The 18667-nt window shown below is 53.3% G+C and overlaps 1 protein-coding gene across 3 annotated transcripts in view; it reads right to left on the bottom strand.

Moving 5' to 3' along the window:
* TMEM63C (transmembrane protein 63C) overlaps positions 1-18667 on the bottom strand; it is a 79445-nt gene that overhangs the window by 36782 nt on the left and 23996 nt on the right. For 2 of the 3 annotated variants that reach the window (XM_054449088.2, XM_054449090.2), the window contains exons 3-6: positions 9722-9784; positions 4179-4341; positions 3564-3643; positions 3054-3135 (exon numbers count right to left, since the gene is read on the bottom strand). In XM_054449088.2, coding sequence (XP_054305063.1) covers positions 3054-3135; positions 3564-3643; positions 4179-4328 — 312 coding nt within the window. In that variant the 5' untranslated portion in view covers positions 4329-4341; positions 9722-9784. The remainder of the gene's footprint in view (positions 1-3053; positions 3136-3563; positions 3644-4178; positions 4342-9721; positions 9785-18667) is intronic. The other variant, XM_054449089.2, reaches the window with a different exon arrangement.

Raw genomic sequence — 18667 nt, 5'->3', positions numbered from 1 at the left:
GCAGTTGTCCAGGCAAGAGGCTGATGGAGGCCTGGACCAGGGGATGGTCGGAGGGATGGAGAGAAAGAAAGCTGGGAAGGTCAAAGCAACACAACGTGGAGACACATTGGCCATGCTTGGGGGCCTGGGTAAGAGGGAGAGGAGGCCCTGGGGAGGATGGTGGGAGGTCTGAGACCAAGGTCACAGGAACAGGTGGGTGTGTGGTGGGATATCATGAAATGTTTTGGACAAATGGAACCCCAAATGACTACAATATCCATATGGAGGTATTTTCAAAGGCATTGAATAATCAGGCTGGGGCCCAGTGAGAGGATTAGCTGGAGACAGAAATTTAAAAGTTTATGTGTAGAGATGGCAAAGGAAGTTGTCAGTGTGGGCGTAATTGCCCAGGAGACAGGGCGAGGGGAAGGGTATGGGATCAGCTGGTTGGGAGGACTCCCAGTGTGGAGGAGAAGCCTGCAAAGGAGACACAGGAGGAGCAGACAGAGAGGCAGAAGGAAAACCCAAAGAATGTGACATCACCTATGCAACGGAGAGCACCTGTGCAAGAGAGAAAGACGGTCTACAGGGTCAGACGTTTCGGAGAACACAGACAAGATGTAAACTGAGAAAAGTCCATTGGATTTAGTGGTGGGGGGAACCACTGCTGACCTTCAGGGTTGTCTGGGTGGAATGACGGAAGGGAGCTCACATTTGAGGAGGTTGAGGCGAGAGTGGGAGGGGAGGCATGAGTGGGAGGGGAGGCGTGAGTGAGAGGCGAGAGGGGGAGAGGAGGCGCTAGAAGGAGGGGAGGCCAGAGTAGGAGGGGAGACGTGAGTGGGAGGCATGAGTGGGAGGGGAGGTGTGAGTGGGAGGTGAGTGGGGAGGGGAGGCGTGAGTGGGAGGCATGAGTGGGAGGGGAGGTGTGAGTGGGAGGTGAGTGGGGAGGGGAGGCGTGAGTGAGAGAGGAGGCGTGAGTGGGAGGGGGCGTGAGTGGGAGGGGAGGCGTGAGTGGGAGGGGGCGTGAGTGGGAGGGGAGGTGTGAGTGGGAGGGGGCATGAGTGGGAGGTGAAGCGTGATTGGGAGGCGAGAGGGAAAGGGGAGGCGTGAGTGGGGGGGCGTGAGTGGGAGGGGGGCGTGAGTGGGAGGGGAGGCGAGAGTGAGGGGGGGCGTGAGTGTGGGGGGGCGTGAGTGGGAGGGGAGGCGAGAGTGGGAGGGGAGGGGAGAGTGGGAGGGGAGGCGAGAGTGAGGGGGGGCGTGACTGGGAGGGGAGGCGAGAGTGGGAGGGCAGGCGTGAGTGTGAGGGGGCGTGGGTGGGAAGGGAGGCAAGAGTGGGAGGGCAGGCGTGAGTGTGAGGGGGCGTGGATGGGAAGGGAGGCGAGAGTGGGAGGGCAGGCGTGAGTGTGAGGGGGCGTGGGTGGGAAGGGAGGCGAGAGTGGGAGGGGAGGCGTGAGTGTGAGGGGGCGTGGGTGGGAAGGGAGGTGAGAGTGGGAGGGGAGGCGAGAATGGGAGGGCAGGCGTGAGTGGGAGGGGAGGGGAGAGTGGGAGGGGAGGCGTGAGTGGGAGGGGAGGCGAGAGTGAGGGGGGGCGTGACTGGGAGGGGAGGCGAGAGTGGGAGGGGAGGCATGAGTGGGAGGGGGCGTGGGTGGGAGGGGAGGGGAGAGTGGGAGGGGAGGCGTGAGTGGGAGGGGAGGCGTGAGTGGGAGGGGAGGGGAGAGTGGGAGGGGGGGCGTGACTGGGAGGGGAGGCGAGAGTGGGAGGGGAGGCATGAGTGGGAGGGGGCGTGGGTGGGAGGGGAGGCGTGAGTGGGAGGGGGCGTGGGTGGGAGGGGAGGCGTGAGTGGGAGGGGAGGCGTGAGTGGGAGGGGAGGCGTGAGTGGGAGGGGAGGCGAGAGTGGGAGGGAGGCGAGTGTGGGAGGGAGGCGAGTGTGGGAGGGGAGGCGAGTGTGGGAGGGGAGGCGAGAGTGGGAGGGGAGGCATGGGTGGGAGGGGGCGTGGGTGGGAGGGGAGGCGTGAGTGGGAGGGGAGGCGTGAGTGGGAGGGGAGGCGAGAGTGGGAGGGGAGGCGAGAGTGGGAGGGGAGGCGAGAGTGAGGGGGGGCGTGACTGGGAGGGGAGGCGAGAGTGAGGGGAGGCGAGAGTGGGAGGGGAGGCATGAGTGGGAGGGGGCGTGGGTGGGAGGGGAGGCGAGAGTGGGAGGGGGCGTGGGTGGGAGGGGAGGCGAGAGTGGGAGGGGAGGCATGAGTGGGAGGGGGCGTGGGTGGGAGGGGAGGTGTGAGTGGGAGGCCAGGTGTGAGTGAGAGGTGAGGAAGTGGTGACAGCAGCATGGGCCTCTGTCAGTTCAGCTGTGCGTGGGGGTGTGGAGGGAGGACGTTCTCAGGGCTCCCTCTCAAAGTATTCAGGGCCCCGCTGAAATGTCACCACTGCCCGAGACCATCTCTGACCTCCCTCTGTGGCGTTCTCCACCATGCCTCTGTCTGGTCGTCTCCCCTGCCTGGGGAAGACAGCGCCGTGAGGCAGGACTTGGTCCCCAGCTCCCAGCCCAGTGGCTGGCACACAGCAGGTGCTTCCCAGCAAGTGGCTGAAGGAATGCGTGAGTCGGGTGGAGGGCTGGCCTTCACCAGGGAAGAGGAGGAAGCAGCAGACTGCGCTCCACTAAACAGGGCTGGGAAGCCTGAGGCTGAGGGTATCCCGGATGACTAGAATCTTCTATGTGAAATGGGAGGTGAGGCCTTGACTCAGAGTCAGAGGCAGGGACGTGGGCAGGACGGGACTGTGAGAAGGGTTGGAGATTTGAGCAGAGAAGAGAAATTAATGTTAAAAATCTCTCTAAGATATCTTAATTCATAACACTTACTTGGCACCCTAGTAGTAGGTATGATCAATATCTCCAACTTTCAGGTGGGGAAACTGAGTCTGGGGGAGGCTGAGGAATTTGTTCAAGGTCACACTGCCGGAGTGGTTGAGGCTGGCTGATTGCAAAGCCCCAAGGTCTAAGCCGTGCTTCTTCCTGTGCACACCACGCCCGCCTGCCCAGTGCCGGGACTCCCACCGCCCAGACCGCTCCTAGCACTCACCTTGTCTCTGCGTTCCATCTCCAAGGAAGTCTCCGAGGGAGATGTCTTCTCGCTCTGCTCCCCATAGATCAGCGAGGTCAGGCTGCCAGCCAGGGAAGGGGCAGGGAGGTAAGAAAGGAGAGAAAAGGTCTCAGCTGCCTGCCCTGCTCCCTCTCCACTCCTTGGCTCAGGGCTGCCCTCTGCTCTGCCACGGGCAGGCGCTCCTCAGCTCCTTTGCTGAGCACACAGCTCTGGGCACAGACAGCAATCGCCCCTGTGCCAGGTACACCAGGCATCTGGGAGTCCAGCCACGTGATCCAGAAAGTCTAAGACCAGGGAAAAACATGGCCTTGTGCCCAGGAATGGCTGCCCTCCAAGTCCCCTTCCTGCAGGGAGGGCAGAGCAGGGGCAGAGGCCACCTGCTGGCGAGACACCTGCTGCAGCTCGGGCGCTGGGCAGAGCCGTGTCCTGGCCGTGGCAGCAGGTTCTCCCCAAGGGGGCAACGGCTCACCCATCTCGACCCCTCCTCACCTGTCATTGTGTATCAGCAGAGCCAGGCGCCCATAGTCCCACGCAGCTTTCCGGAGGAAGGAGTAAACCACAAGGACGAGCTACAGGCCAGGAAAAGCAATGTGGCGTGGGAGAGTTCATGGATCCCTTCCCCTTGGCTGGCCCCCTGCATTCCCTTGGGGGAGACCCTGTCCCTGAGGTCCCCAGGGAGCTCCTCCACTAGAAGGTGAGCTATGTTGGAGTAGGGGCCATTCCTTTCAACTCTAGGTTGCCAGCACCCAGCAGCTTCTGGGCACAAAGTGGATGCTCAGAGTTCATTGAATGGAGCTGGTGGCATGTTCAGATCTATGGGACCAGAATGTGCCTTGAAGACCTCAGCAATGAGAAAGAGGAAGGAGGCCAGGTGGACCTCTGGACAATGATGCATAGAAAAGAATCCCAGGAATTCTGCCTGTTCCTCCAGCCTCTTTGAGGCCCACCTACCCGGGCCACCCTGGGCAGGACTGACATTCAGGCAGTTCGTTATCACTGTCATTGTTGTCCATTTGGACAACTGGGTCCCCCACTGCATCACCTGTGAAAGTTCGACCCTGTCTGAGGCTTTACTATCTGCCTCCTGCAGTGCCCAGGACTCACCACCCACAGGACGATGTTGAGGCACAGCACGGTGGGGACACCCCCAAAGGGCTGCCCTTGGAGGACAGTGTTCCGAGACTGGAAGCATTCATCCACTGTCATGTTCTGTAACCTTCCCCCTGTACTCAGGTCGTCCGGTGAGGCAGACATCCTGGGAGGGTCCCTGGGGAACAGAGGGCATCCAGGTCAGACGCAAAGACTCCCTTGCATTTTGCAAAACACAGAAGCCTGATGGGGAGTTGTGGGATGGGCACTGAGTGCCTCGGCCAGGCTAGGCCACTTCAGACCCAAGACAGGAGGGTCGGCCCACGAGATGGCACACAGCCCTGTCCTGCAAGAGAACAGCTGCCTCAAACCCAAGGCCGGGATGACAGACTGGTTCCGGTTTCCTGGGAGAGTTCTTATTTTGTACCACTGGATCCCTGGAACAAGAGTGGTAAAATGCACATCAAAATGTGCATTTTGCCAGTTCTACCTTAGGAAGTTTTTCTTGTGTATAAATGACAAATCTCACAAAGGTGGGTCAGACCCCAGTGTGGAAATGTTCAGGCTGGAAGTCAAAACTGCTGTGCTCACAGAATGCCCATGCAGATGGGGCTCACTGACAACCATCTCTGCATTCAGCAATCTCTGTTCCGGTCACCATCCAGCCACGGTGAGGGCCATAGCTCCTAGGGAATGCAGTGCCTGGCACGTGCAGTGACTCAAGAAACCCCTGTTTTTTTGTTTGTTTTTTTTTAACTTCTGTGGGTACATAGTAGGTGTATATATTTATGGAGTACCTGAGATGTTTTGATACAGGCATGCAATGAGATATAAGCACATCAGGATAAATGAGGTATCCATCCTTTTGAGCATTTATCCTTTGGGTTACAAACAATCCAATTATACTCTTTTAGTTGTTTTCAAGTGTACAATTAAATTATTTTTGACTATAGTCACCCTGTTGTGCTAGTAAATACTAGGTCTTATTCATTCTGTTTTTTGTACATATTAAGCATCCCCACTCCCCACCACCCTCATATCCTTCTAAGCCTCTGGTAACCATCCTTCTACTCTCTAGCTCCATGAGTTCAATCGTTTTCATTTTTTTGCTCCCACAAATAACTGGAGATATGTGGAGTTTGTTATTTTTATGCCTGGCTTAGAAAGGTCTCTGTCTTCCAGGCATTTGAAGACAGAGGAGACCAGCACCTGCCCAGGACCTGAGCCAACTCCATGAGCCTGAACATTTTGGTGAGACACCAATGCAGAGCCTGCCATCCCTGGCATCACATTCCTCAGGCATGGATAAGAGTGGGAAGGGCGGGTGAAAATGGGAGGTGTCCGGTAGCTACTTGAACTTATCTGCAAGGTGGTTGTTCTCTCAAAAGATCATTCATTTTGCCTTCAGACCTCACCTCTACCTGAAAACCCTTCACTTCCCTTCAAGAAAAGTAGACTCATTCATCCATTCATTGATGCATTTGAATATTTGGTGAGCAACTGCTTTATGCTAGACAAATGCACCAGTGAACAAGATAAATAAAAATCCCTCCCTTGTGGGATTCCACTGGGGAGACAAAGTGGAGGGACGAGGGTGAGGTTAGAATTGTAAAGGGGTGATTAGGGAAGGCCTCGCTGAGAGAATGACATCTGAGCAAGGACTTGAGGGAGGGAACCATGCAGCTGTGGGGGAAAGAGCACTTTAAGCAGAGGAGAGGCCCTGGGCTTCCAGCTTGCCCGGAGAGTTGGGGAAGCAAGCAGACCAGTGGGCTGCAAAGGGCAGGGCGAAGGGCATGGGGAGTTAGCCATGGAGTGAATCAAAATGACTTTTTTTAAATGTCATTTTAAAAATGACATTTAAATTAAAATGACTTTTTTTTTTTTTTTTAAGAGAGAGACAGAGCCTCACTCTGTCACGGTGGCACGATCATAGCTCACTGTAGCCTCCAATTCCTGGGCTCAAGCAATATGCAAGAGTAGCTGGGACTACAGGTGCATGCCACCACACCAGGCTAATTCTTAAAATTTTTTGATAGAAACAAGCATCTCACTATGTTGCCAAGGCTAGTCTCAAACTCCTGATCTCAAGTGATTCTCCTGCCTCAGCCTCCCAAACTGCTGGGATTACAGGCTTTAACGAGATCTCTTTGATCCTCATATAGAGACTAGGTGGGGGAGCAGGAGGGGTGACAAGTGGAGAAGTAGATGCGGAGAGCTCAGCCAGGGTCTGGGCAGGAGACAATGGTAGCCTGGACTGGGATGGGCGCAGTGGAAGTGGGAGACGTGCTCAGGTTTTGGAAATATTCTGAACGTGGAGCCAACAAGATTTGCCGGCAGATTAGACAGGGGATGTGAAAAAGTGAGAGGAGTTGAGGATGACTCTCAGGTTTTTGGCCTGAGCCACTGGAAGATACAGTTGCTGTTATGGAATGGGAGAGGCAGAAAGTGCAGGATGGAAATGGATAGTGGAGGTAGAGGGGGAGTGGGTGCAAGGGTGCAACCAGGAGTTGAGTTTGGAACATGCTAAGTGGAGACGGGGAGTAGGGATTTGGATAGGTTAGTCTGCAGTTCAGAAGAGAGACTGGAGACATAAATGTGAGACAAAAGCCACCGGCATAGCTACAACTCTTCGAGGCAAAGCCCTGAATTACAGAAGAGAATGTAGCGAGAGGAGAGATCCAAGGTGGGAGCCTCGGGGTGCACCAATATCTACAGGGCAGGGGAGGAGGAAACAGAGGAGACTGAGAAGCAGCAGCCAGTGAGGAAGGAGGAAAAGCAGGAGAGGGTGGTGTCCTGGGTTGAATGAAGACAATGTTTCCAGGAGGAGGGAGGAACCAGTGTTGATGTGGTCAAGAAAAATGACAACTGTGAATGAGCCATGGTCGGTCTCTCTCTCTCTCTCTCTCTCTTTCTCTCCCCTTCCTTCCTTCCTTCCTCTCTCTTTTCTACACTCCTTCCTCTCTCTCTTCTACCCTCCTTCCTCTCTCTCTCTCTATCTCCCCCTCTCTCTCTTTCACTTGAGGCACGAGCCACTGCGCCCAGCCAAATTAGCCATGGTTTAAGCCATGTGCAGGTGGCCAGACTGGAACAGGCTCCAGAGAGAATGACGGGAGAGGAATTGGAGCCAGTGGGCAAAAATAGCTCTCTGGAAGAGTAATTGGAGGTGAAAGTGGTTAAGACGGGAGAAATAACACATTGTATAGTGGTGGGAATGATTCAGTAGAAGAAGTAGGAGGAAGGGGGAACTGCTGGAGCAAAGTGAGACTGCGGGAGGGTTGGGAACTAGTGCACAGTGGAGATGTTTGCTGAGAGTCAGGCTGTTGGCTGGGTGAGTGGGAGGGAAGGCAGCACACATGCTCAGGTGCTGGCTGGTCCCAGGGGTGGCAGCGGGAGCCAGTGAGTGTTCTGTCCTTACTGCTTCTAGTTTCTTTTTCTTTTCTTTCTTTCTTTTTTTTTTTTTTTGAGACAGAGTCTCACTCTGTCGCTTAGGCTGGAGCGCAGTGGCACCATCTTGGCTCACTGCAACCTCTGCCTCCAGGGTTCAAGCAATTCTGCTACCTCAGCCTCCTGAGTAGCTCGGACTACAGGTGGCCACCACTACACTTGGCTAAATTTTGTATTTTTAGTAGAAATGGGGTTTCACCATGTTGGCCAGGCTGGTCTCAAACTCCTGACCTCAGGTGACCCACCCACTTCGGCCCCCCAAAGTGCTGGGATTACAGGCGCGAGCCCCCATGCCCAGCCTTGCTTCAAGTTTCTCAGTGAAAGAAGGAATGAGGTCTCAGCACAGTGTGAGGTGGTGGTGGTGGGCGGATGTTGGATGTTTGGGGACAGGAAAAAAACGTAGAAATAGAAGTCTAGGGGAATGAGAGAGGATGGATTAGGGAAATGGAGCAGGATTGCCAGGCAACAATGGGGCCCGTGGAGGCTCAAGATCTTGAATTGATGAGAGCAGACAGACTTGCTGTGCTGGATTCACCTGTATGGTTGCACATGTGGAAGACTTAGTTGGGGTAGAGGCTTCCCCCCAGCAAGTATGAGCATAAGACAAAAGGGTTGAGGGTGTAGCAGGTGAATAATTGTAATGATTTGCTGTGGAATTTGAGCCAGGAGAGAAATAAGATGCAAGATGGGTGAGGACCAGGGAAAGGTACTGGAGTTCCAAGGGGAGGCAGGAGAATTGTGGACGACTAGTAGGTGTAGAGCAGAGGGAGTGGCACGCCGAAAGTGGGATGTTTGGTGCTGAAATGAAAGAGATTCCAGCTATTGGTGGTGATCGGGTCTAGGACATGACCGTGGGAGCGAGTGGCTGAGTATCAGAAGGATCATTTTGGGAGATGTGGACGTTGACATCAGCAAGAATGAAGACAGGAAAAGCACTGGGGAGACAGTGAGGGGGGAAGGGGAGAGTGGCCTGGGGGACTCCTTGATGACTAACAAAGACGGGCAGCAAGATGTCTAGGTTGACACCTGTGGGTCCAAGACAGGGGGCTCTAGAAAGCAGGGAGGAAGAGTCTTAATGTTGCCAAGTGGAACAAGAAAGACATATCTCCATCCCCAGGCCAGTGGTGTTGGGGGGGAAGCAGGAACCACCCTCTGAGTGGGTGGAAAGGGAAGCTGGACTGGGGAGTCTCCCAGTCGGAAGGTGAGGAGACCGAGGAGCTGGGGATGCTTCTGGGGATCACAGGTTCTGTGACACTGAATCTCAGCTCCAATGCTTGCTCATCGCTCATCAGGTGACCTTGAGCAAGGCACTTACAGTCCCCATGCCTCACTTTACTCCTCTGTAAAGTGGAAATGGCAACAGCTATTAGCACCCACTTCACAGGGCTCTTAAGAGGAGTGAGTTAGGATGTGTTAATCTTGTAGAACAATGCCTGGAACACGGGGAGCATCACATAAATATTTGCAGAATGAAGAATGGAGATCCAGGGGGCACCATGGAAAGATTCCAGGAGTTGGGGAGGGCTGAGAGATGGGGATGGAGAAGGAATGAAGGTAAAGGGATTGAAGCAGGGGACAGGAGGTGGCCTGGGAGTCTGGGCTGCTTGTGCTCACTCACAGAACCCACAATGGAGGGCCTGAGAGTAGTCCTGGAAATGGAAGGGGTGCACAAAACTCCTCCCACTCCCACCCTCTAGATTAGCATCTAGCAGGATCCAGGAGTCTCTTGCCTGTCTTTCTCAGTTCCCCTAATTCCTGCTCCATCAAGCTCTGCCTAGGCCACCCATAGTTTTCTTGTTTCTACCCCAGGTGGCTAATTAACTCACTCACTAACACGTTTAGCCAGATGCAAACTCATAATAGTTTACATCGAACACAGTACACTTTAACGGCATGCCTTCTGCCAGAGCATCAGAGTAGCAGCCAATGGCATTTCTAGGGTCTCCTGGAGGAAGGAGCTGGCATCTGAGCTACCTTGGGCTCCAGGTCAGCTAAGGCAGGAGGCTGCAGTTCTGCTGGTGGTCACTGGGAGGAGCCCGCACTAAGGAAGCGGGCGGGGGAAGGTGTAGGAAGGCGATCCTGCAGGTGGAGAGGCCCAGGGAGACTTTTCCCACCTGAGTCACTTCTCCAGTGAAGGTCCACGTCAGGCCCAGAGGCTCCACTCAGCTACGGGGCTGCTGCAAAAGAACAAATGCGGTGGAGAGACCACAAGACTTACAGACCCAGGAACTCCCTTGCTGGCAGCTGTGGGCGGCAAGCCACCCAGGTGCCGAGGCAAGAGACCGAGGACAAGAGCTGTTCCAGTATAATAAAATATAAAACAAGAATAGTTATACCAGATATAGATCTTAGATATGATCATATATGAATATCATTAATCATTAGTTTGTAGCAATTATTCTTTATTTCAATATTATAATAATCCTTGCTGTATAATCATAACCTAGGAAAAACCAAGCCATACAGAGATAGGAGCTGAGGGGACATAGTGAGGAGTGACCAGAAGTCAAGAGTGCGAGCCTTCTGTTATGCCCGGACAGGGCCACCAGAAGGGCTCCTTGGTCTAGCGGTGACGCCAGCGTCTGGGAAGATGCCCGTTGCCAGGTGGACCGTGGTCTAGCGGTAGCGAAAAGTGTCAAAGAACAACACCCGCTACTTAGCAGACCAGGAAAGGGAGTCTCCCTTTCCCTGGGGAGTTTAGAGAAGACTCTGCTCCTCCACCTCTTGTGGAGGGCCTGACATCAGTCAGGCTCACCCGCGGTTATCCGGAGGCCTAACTGTCTCCCTGTGATGCTGTGCTTCAGTGGTCACGCTCCTAGTCCGCCTTCATGTTCCATCCTGTACACCTGGCTCTGCCTTCTAGCTAGCAGTAGTCAATTAGTGAAAGTACTAAAAGTCTCTGATATGCAGAAATAATGGCGTAAGCTGTCTTTCTGTCTGTCTCCTCTCCCTCTCTGCCTCAGCTGCCAGGCAGGGAAGGCCCCCCTGTCCAGTGGACACGTGACCCACATGACCTTACCTATCATTGGAGATGAGTCACACTCTTTACCCTGCCCCTTTTGCTTTGTATCCAATAAATAATAGCGGAGCCAGACATTCGGGGCCACTACCGGTCTCTGCGCATTGGTGGTAGTAGTCCCCCGGGCCCAGCTGTCTTTTCTTTTATCTCTGTCTTGTGTCTTTATTTCTACACTCTCTCGTCACCGCACACGGGGAGAAACTCACCGACCCTGTGGGGCTGGTCCCTACAGGCAGCACCCTCCTTCAGGGCCCCTTTGGTCATGTTTATGCTCAAATGCACATCCTTTATCAGAGCGCTGCTTTGCAAATAGTTTCTCCCAGTCTATTGCTTTCCTTTTAATTTTCTTGATGGTGTCTTTTGAAGTGTAAAAGTTTTGAATTTTGACAAAGTGACCTCCAAGCTGAGATGTGAAAGGGGTGTAGGAGTTAGTCCTGTGCAATGGGGAAGCGTGGGCAGAGGCACCCGTGTTGGCAAAGACCTAGAGGGAAGGCTAAATATAATATTTTGAGGAAGTGAAAATGAATGGCAGTGGCTACAGTGTAGAATGGATCACTATTGGTTCATTCATTCATTCATTCAACAAGAATTCATTGAGTATCTATTTCCCCTGGAAGTACAAACATGAGGTCCTCTCTACGGAGTTCACATCCCAGCCTTTGGGGTTAGGGAGAGGACTGCTGTTGGGCGGCTTGGACCAGGTGGCCCTTCTGCCTGGGAGGACCCCTAGTTACAAGGCCCCAGCCACTAAGCTTGGAGTTGGGCAGGAGGTGGGGAATTCCATCCAGCAGGTTGGTCAGGTGCAGGCTTTCAGCTCAATCTGGCTGCTCAACCTGCAGGGCAGTGAGGGAGGAAAAGAAAGGAGACAAGATCCTCACCCTCTCCCACCTCACCACCCTCCTCAGCTTTCCCAGGCAGCAAGCAGAGGCAGTAATGAGGGAGGCTGTTGCCGTGGAAACCTAGAGCAGCACCAAGCCTTTTCTCTGCATCCCTTCACCCTCCCTGGACCATACTTCTTTCTGGAGGGAGAGCTAGCTCTTGGGTGTGAAGAAGACAGGCAGAAAATCCAGATTTTGGCTTACTGGAGACTAAAGCATCAGCACTGGAAAGAATGAAGCTAGAAACTCTAGGATGCCAACAGAAAACACAGCAGGGCCACCAGCCCAGCAGGGCGTAGCGGGGGCATCAAGGAGCTCATCTGTTTAGACATCACTTTCACAGTATAGGACAAAGGCTGTTTGGGGCAATGGGAAGGATCAGGCTCTCTGAAGCCACTGACTGGACTTAATCCCAGACCCACCTTTGCTAGCTGTGTGACCAGGGGCAGTGACTTCATCTGTCTCAGCCTCAGTTCCCATATCTGGAAAATGGGTATAATAACAGTATTGCCTCACAGGGTTATTGCAAAGGGGAAGTAAGATAATTCACATAAATCCATTTGCACAGTGCTTAAGAAATATGACTGCTTAATTAGCCAGCGCTGCCATCCTCCTCCTCATCAGCTTATTTGTAAGGCTGTGGTAAGAGGCCCAGACTGCACAGTCCCTACACTTCTCCTTCCAGCCTCTCTGTTCTGGGGCAGGCAAGAGGAGAGATGTGAGGATGGAAAGGTCCATCCACTATCCCTCAAACTGCAGCTGGTAGGTGGTGGTTGTTTCTGTCCTTCCTGTGCATAAAAAACAAATGTCAGCCTTGCTTTGTGGGCCAAGGAGGGGCGGTGGGAGATGATGTGAATACCGGTTGGTGAGTCAGGGTTTCAGGGCCCCTCCTAGCTGCATATCTTATCTGATGGGAGAGTGTGTGGCCCTCTTCCTGTCCCATTTCTCCTCCATCCTGGGTTCCTATGCCAAAAGCTGGCAGCTCAGCTGTTCTAGGCTTGGGCAAAGTTGTCTTTGGCAACTGGGCAAAGGCTTCAAAAAGAGCTAGCTTTGCCTTTCTGTCTGCCCCATCCTACTGCTCACTCCCAGGCCTCCAGAACTAGCCTGGTTTTATCCACTGCTGCCCTAACTAACAAGGCCAGCACTTTGCTTCCCACTTCCCCTTCCAGATGAGTTAGACATCTCAAGGCCAAAGCCAAATCTCAGGGATGACCCCAGAGTTAGGATGGTCCAGGAGGGCCCAGGGAGGGATGAATTTTATTAATAGCTAACGTTTACAGAGCAAGTAATATGGGCTAAATATTTTCTATTTAAGTACTAGCTCATTTAATTCTTATAAGTACCCTAGGGTATAAGAATCATCCCTAAATGCAAGAGAAAATTAAGGCCTAGAGAGGTTAAACAACTGGCTCAAGGTCATGGCCCAGAGAGGTTAACTGGCCCGAGGTCATGGTGCTAGTGAGTGGAAGAGCTGGCCCTGAAGCCAGACCATTCGTAACCCTCTGCTTTGCTGGCCCCTGAGCCTCTGCTGCTCTGGACGTGCTGAGCAGGGGGCAGAGGAAGGGGATGACCTTGCTCACACTTTAGTCCAGGGACAGCAGCTTCCCTAGCCTTTAGGGTGATGCAGCGGAGAGCAGAGTGGGCTGAGCCAGGAACCCAGGCTGGATCTGCAGCCACTGTGCCTGCATTTCCCAGCACAGCCCAGGGCCCAGTCTGCTCCACCATCCCCATGAGTTCTCAGGAACTGGTCCATAAGACATGTGTTTTGGTTTGGATTAGAGAATCACTATAGCCACAAGCCATGTGCTAGGAAAAGGTGCTATGGTTGGGGAGCCACCCCCCCCCTTCTCTCCAACCCCATGACCCCCAGAGTGCACAAAGCCACAGCTCCCGCCCTGCCCCCTTGCCATTTAGCCTTCTCAGTAGCTTCAATAATTAATCACCTTTTTGTTAACAACAGGTAAGATTATCTCCCATGGTTCTGGACTTAAACAAACAAGCTGGGATTCCTGGTCATGGGCATCCACTCCCACCTCCCCTTCTTCCTTCTTCTCCAGGTCTCCTGCCCTGCCCCCACCACCCCTTGCCCCTTCTTACTGAGGGCCCCCCTTCTCAGTGAGGTTCACTCTCACAGCTAGGGGGCTGGTTACTATTGGAGGAAGTGTGGGGAGAGGGATTGTGTGTCACTGGAATTAAGGGCTCTGGTTCACGTCCTTCACCACTGACATGTCCGCTGGCCATAAATCTTTCCCTAAATATCAGTAAGCCCTTCTCTGCTCCATGCCATCCTCAAACTCCTCAACTCTTCACAACAAAAAGTGGTTTGCTCAGCTTTATATATGGAGAAACTGAGTCTCCAGCAGACATGGAGATTTGCTTAAGGCTGGGGAAAATGGTGGTTTGGGGATAGAACTGGGGGTTTTTGGCTCCCCACTCAGTGCTTTCAGTGACTCCTTAGGTTGGGAGGGGGGTCACTGGAATCACCTAGATGGTGTTTAGTACATCTAGATACTCATGTTCCACCCCAGACATTAAGCATGAGAATCTCCAGTCAATTATTGTGTGCAGCCAAGACATAAAAGCACCAGACTGAGATTTCCAGGGTTATTTGCACCTAGAGAAGGAGTTCTTGATGACCCCAAAAGTTTTCTCACTTCTTCTAAATAAGGAGAGAGGGTGGGGAGATTTGGGGATAAAGGGTGATACCTCAGTGCCTCTTAAACCACATCACAGTGTGGCAGTTCATGAGGCTGGTCCTTATATTCTCCTCCCATGCAATCTCTGCCCCCACCCCTAGCTGGTCCTGAATCTGTGGAGAGTTGGCTGAAGATCTACAGAGGCCCACACCACCTCTTCACTGGAAGTTCCAGGCTCTGGTATTCCTCCCGTTACCCCAGAGGCCACTGGCCTGGCTACTTCCTCATGGTACCCTCTATTCTGCCCCACCAGCCCCCTTATTCAGAGTTGCTTGCCCCACCCCTACACAGCTTGAGCCACTTCCTCCTGGACTTGGGTGAGCCTTGGTCTCATCAGCATTTAAAGCCCCTGAGGCCAGCTTATATTCTACTCCTCTGAACCCTCTTTCAGATTACCAGCCCTGTCTGCACCTTGTTCCCACCTTCTTTACACAGCTGGCCTTGCAACCACTGCCCGGGACTATCCTCTCATTTTTCCATGCACGTGAGCAGCCAGCTCACCAATAAATCCATGGGCTCTTTGATAGTAGGGACCATATCTTTCTCTTATACTTTCCATGGTTCTCCCAAAGACCATCGCATAGTAGGCCTCAGTGAGAGACAGAAGGCCCTTTACCCAGAGACACACTCAAGGCTAGGAAAGAATAAAATGTAGGTGGTTTGTACACATTTGCACAGTGCACAGAGTACATAAGTCCCAAATTTTTGCCCCCACATAGCACACATTAGCTACCAAGTTTCCCTCCAGCAGTCACTGCAGGGAGTGGAGGGAGCATACAGCCACAGGTAAGGAGACTGGGTGTGAATCTGGCTCTATTGTTTATCAGCTGCTACTTAACCTCTTGCTAGTTTTTTCTTGAAGATCATATCCGTCCTGCCTATACCAGGGTGGTTATGACGGTTAGTTAAAGGACATAGTGCATGGAGGGTCTTTCTGTAAACTGTGCCACAAACGTAAGTTGTTGCTTTTGCTGTCCTTGTCATAGGATCGAAGCCAGCCTTCCCTGAGAGGTCCCCAAACGTCCCCTCCACCGCAGTCGCTCCTGAAGCCTCAGCATGGGGTGAGAGGTTTGGAGTTCCACCTTCCATTGGGCCCACGATGCAAGCAGAGCAATGATCCCGCCGCCCCTGGCTGGGTCCAGCTGGGCTCTCAGCACCATGGACAGCACCATGCTGGGCAAAGGCATTTCCACTTCTGCTGCTCTCTGCCAGGGCTCGTGGGCAGGGCCAGGCAATTCTCGCTGCTGCCCCAGCCCAAGAATAAGAACAACAGCTAACACTTATTGAGTGAGTTCTATGTGCCAGGCCCTGTGCCAAGTCTCTTCAGGTGTCAACTGGGTTAAACCTATCAGGTTGCATGTGGGACACAGTTGACGCCCTCAGCATCCATTCCCACTTCTGTGCCTTCCTATATTGCAGAAGCTGGAAAGTTAAAAGGTACATTTCCAACACTCCCTTGCAGCTGGGGTTCTGGATACAGATTAGAGCCCATCAATTAGACATGCTGGAGATAGACTTACAAGGCTGAAGGGAGGAGGGGGAGGAGGAGGCGATCTCCCTGGTGCTCAGGCGGTGTTCTGCTGACAAGCCATGCCGAGGACAGGAAGGGATTCTCTGCAGGAAGTTCAATGCCCAGTCTCTGGCTCCCAGGGAGGGGGTGGTGTGAGAGGCAATTGTGACAAAAGCTGCAGCACTTTTCTCATCCCTGGATAGCAGGTGAAAGGACGTGAACTCCGTGGCTCCAGTAATGGCCCTCCTGACTAGGTGAGGAGTAATTTGTCTGGAGGGACAGTTCTGCTCTGTTCTGAAGACCCAGCTTCTAATTCTTCCAGTGATTTCGAGACCCTGCAACTCCCTGTATGAATCAAGCTGACTACAGCATCATGTCCCAGTCCTGGTTTTGCTTAAGATTCCTAGAGTGTTTTTTGTTTCCTGTACAAAGACCAGGCAGGTTCTATTATTATCCCATCTTATGAATGAGGAATTTCAGGGCCAGAGAGGTTAAAAGACTTGCCCAGATCAGGGAGTTAGTACCGTGAAGTTAGGGCCTGAGCTGGGGGGCTGGTTCCACAGCCCCTCCTGATCACTTTGCTATGTGCCACCCTCGAGGCAGAGAACACTGATTCCAACAAGCAGGAATGAAGCTGCTAGGCTCAAGACAGAAGTACATTGAAAAAAGGAAAGGCTGACAGGGAATACTGGGACCACACTCCAGGCTTACATGGGTGTAGCCCCTGAGGGGGCCTCAGGAGAAGAAAGGGGCAGGAAAGGACATGGGCATTTGTGATGGGCCAGGCCTTCTTATGGCTATCCCACTAAACATCGTTTATTCCTCACAAGCAACCTGAGAGGTAGCAGCCTAAGAAGTAAGAGTCGGTATCCCCATCTTACACGTAGAGAAACTGAAGCTCAGAGAGGTTAAGTAACTGGCCTAAAGTCACATAGCTGGAGAGAGACAGAGGCAGGATTGGAATCTAAGTGTTTGGCTCCACTACATCATGCAGCCTCTGAAGGCACAAGTGGGAAGAGAGCAGCTTTGCCCAATTCCAGGAGGACTGTATTTCTGGGGTACAGGAGGATGGCCTCCCACATCTGTACTACATCTAAGGGACTCTCAGCTAAAGAGACGGACCAGGCAGCTTCTATTATTATCCCATCTTATGAATGAGGAATTTCAGGCCCAGAGAGGTTAAGAAACTTATCCTCTTAACACCTCTGTGGGTGGCAGAGGGAGTTGGGATGCCATCAGGGGAGAAGGTGGCCACTTGGACTCAGGCTGGAAGCTGAGTGTGTTGGCTTCCCCACCCCATCCATCTCACCTCTGGGACCCCCACAAAAATGCCTCTCCTTGCCAGGAAGTTTCCTTTCCTTGTCCTCCAGACCCTGGACCCCAACCCATGCCTTTCTGCCCATGCCCCTGAGTCAGTGAGCAGCCATGATGGTGCCCAGGGGGCACTGGAGACAGAAGGCAGAAGCAGCTGTGGGTATGTCACAGTCACCCAGGCCCCTGGGAGCTGGGCAGTGACTCAGGGAGGAGGACAGGTGACTCCATGCCTATGTTAAAAAGGTAAAATAGGAAATAAAAACAGCAGGATACAATGCTGTTAAATGAAATGATCTGGATTCCAAAAAGAAAAATAAAAGAAAAAAACTAAAATTATATCACATTCTTTTAATAGTCCTTAACATTTTTTTCTGAGTTTGAAAAACTATTTAATATGAACATGTATTGTTGCTTCTAATTAGAAAAAGATCATATATTAAAAGGAAGGCTTGAGATTGACAGATATCCATGTAACCAAGCTTTCCTCCTGCATCAAATCCCTCTTCTCTTCCTCAAATGCCCTCACTCTGATCAGCTCCCACTCAGACTTGTTGATGGGGAGGAGAGGGTGGAGGGACTGAGCTCTCACGGTGACATGCAGCCCAGTGGTTCCTGTGCAGGCTGCCTACTCAGAAAGAATCAAAGGCTGAATCCAATGCCACCTCCTCTCCCTCTCCCGTCAGGGCCTGGCTGGGCCATGTGCAGGCAGATCAAGAAGCCAAGGTGGTGCACCATTGAAGCCAAAGTGGCCACCAGGTCCCTGGGCGTCTGCCTGAAAGCCAGAGGCAAGCCTCCCTCCCTGCTCCACCCCAGGTCAGTGGCTCCTCCTGACAGCAGTGGTACTGTGCTGACTACAGCATCAAGTCCCAGGGGCAGTGATCAGGAAGGGAACTTGGAGGCCTCCCCGGCACAGCTCTCACTAGGGCAGGCAGGGGCAGCCTCCCCAGCCCCCTGCCCTGCCCCTCCCAACTCCCCACCTCCTCAATGGATCAGTGGAAGATGGTAGCCACTGAGGCCCCTCTAGTCATTTTTTGGGGTGGTCTAAACCTAGACTCCTATAGGGAAGGGAACAAAAGAGAAATGGTAGCCTCCAGGAGGTAGGGGGTGGGGTCCTGAATGGGCCTGGCCTCTGGATTACCTCTGAGCCTGACAGAGGGCCTATGTGCACTCTCCTCCAGGTGACAAAGTATGTTTACAAAGTCATCATCTCACCTGGACCCAACAGTCCTGCCAGAGGAGAGGTGGCAACTGTCCCCGTTTACAAATGAGGATGCTGAGGCCCAGAGTGGGTGCGTAGCCTGCCCAGGGTCACACAGCTAGCAGCTGAGCAGCGGGGGCGGAGATCTAAAGCCAAGGCCCCAGCTTCTGCACAGCTCCCTGCTCCTTCTGACATCTGAGCTCTCGGCTCCTGGCCTGCTCCAGGGCAGAGGCTGGGACTAGGGAAGGCCCTCTTGGCCCCAGGAACCCCTCCAGTCACACCTCCCCCAGCTTCCCACGAGGAGCCTCAGCTCCAGTCGATGGAAGGCCCCTTGCCCATCAAAGGCCTTGGTTGTCTCTGCCCCCTCCATTCCTCCCCTCTGTGGAGGACCTTGATCCTCCCCCAACAGGAATGCTCCATTGGCAAGGCCCAGCTCAACTCTGCT

Source organism: Pongo pygmaeus, chromosome 15 (assembly GCF_028885625.2).
Source record: "Pongo pygmaeus isolate AG05252 chromosome 15, NHGRI_mPonPyg2-v2.0_pri, whole genome shotgun sequence".
Lineage (NCBI taxonomy): Eukaryota > Metazoa > Chordata > Mammalia > Primates > Hominidae > Pongo > Pongo pygmaeus.
This window is presented reverse-complemented; position numbering and strand designations above follow the sequence as displayed.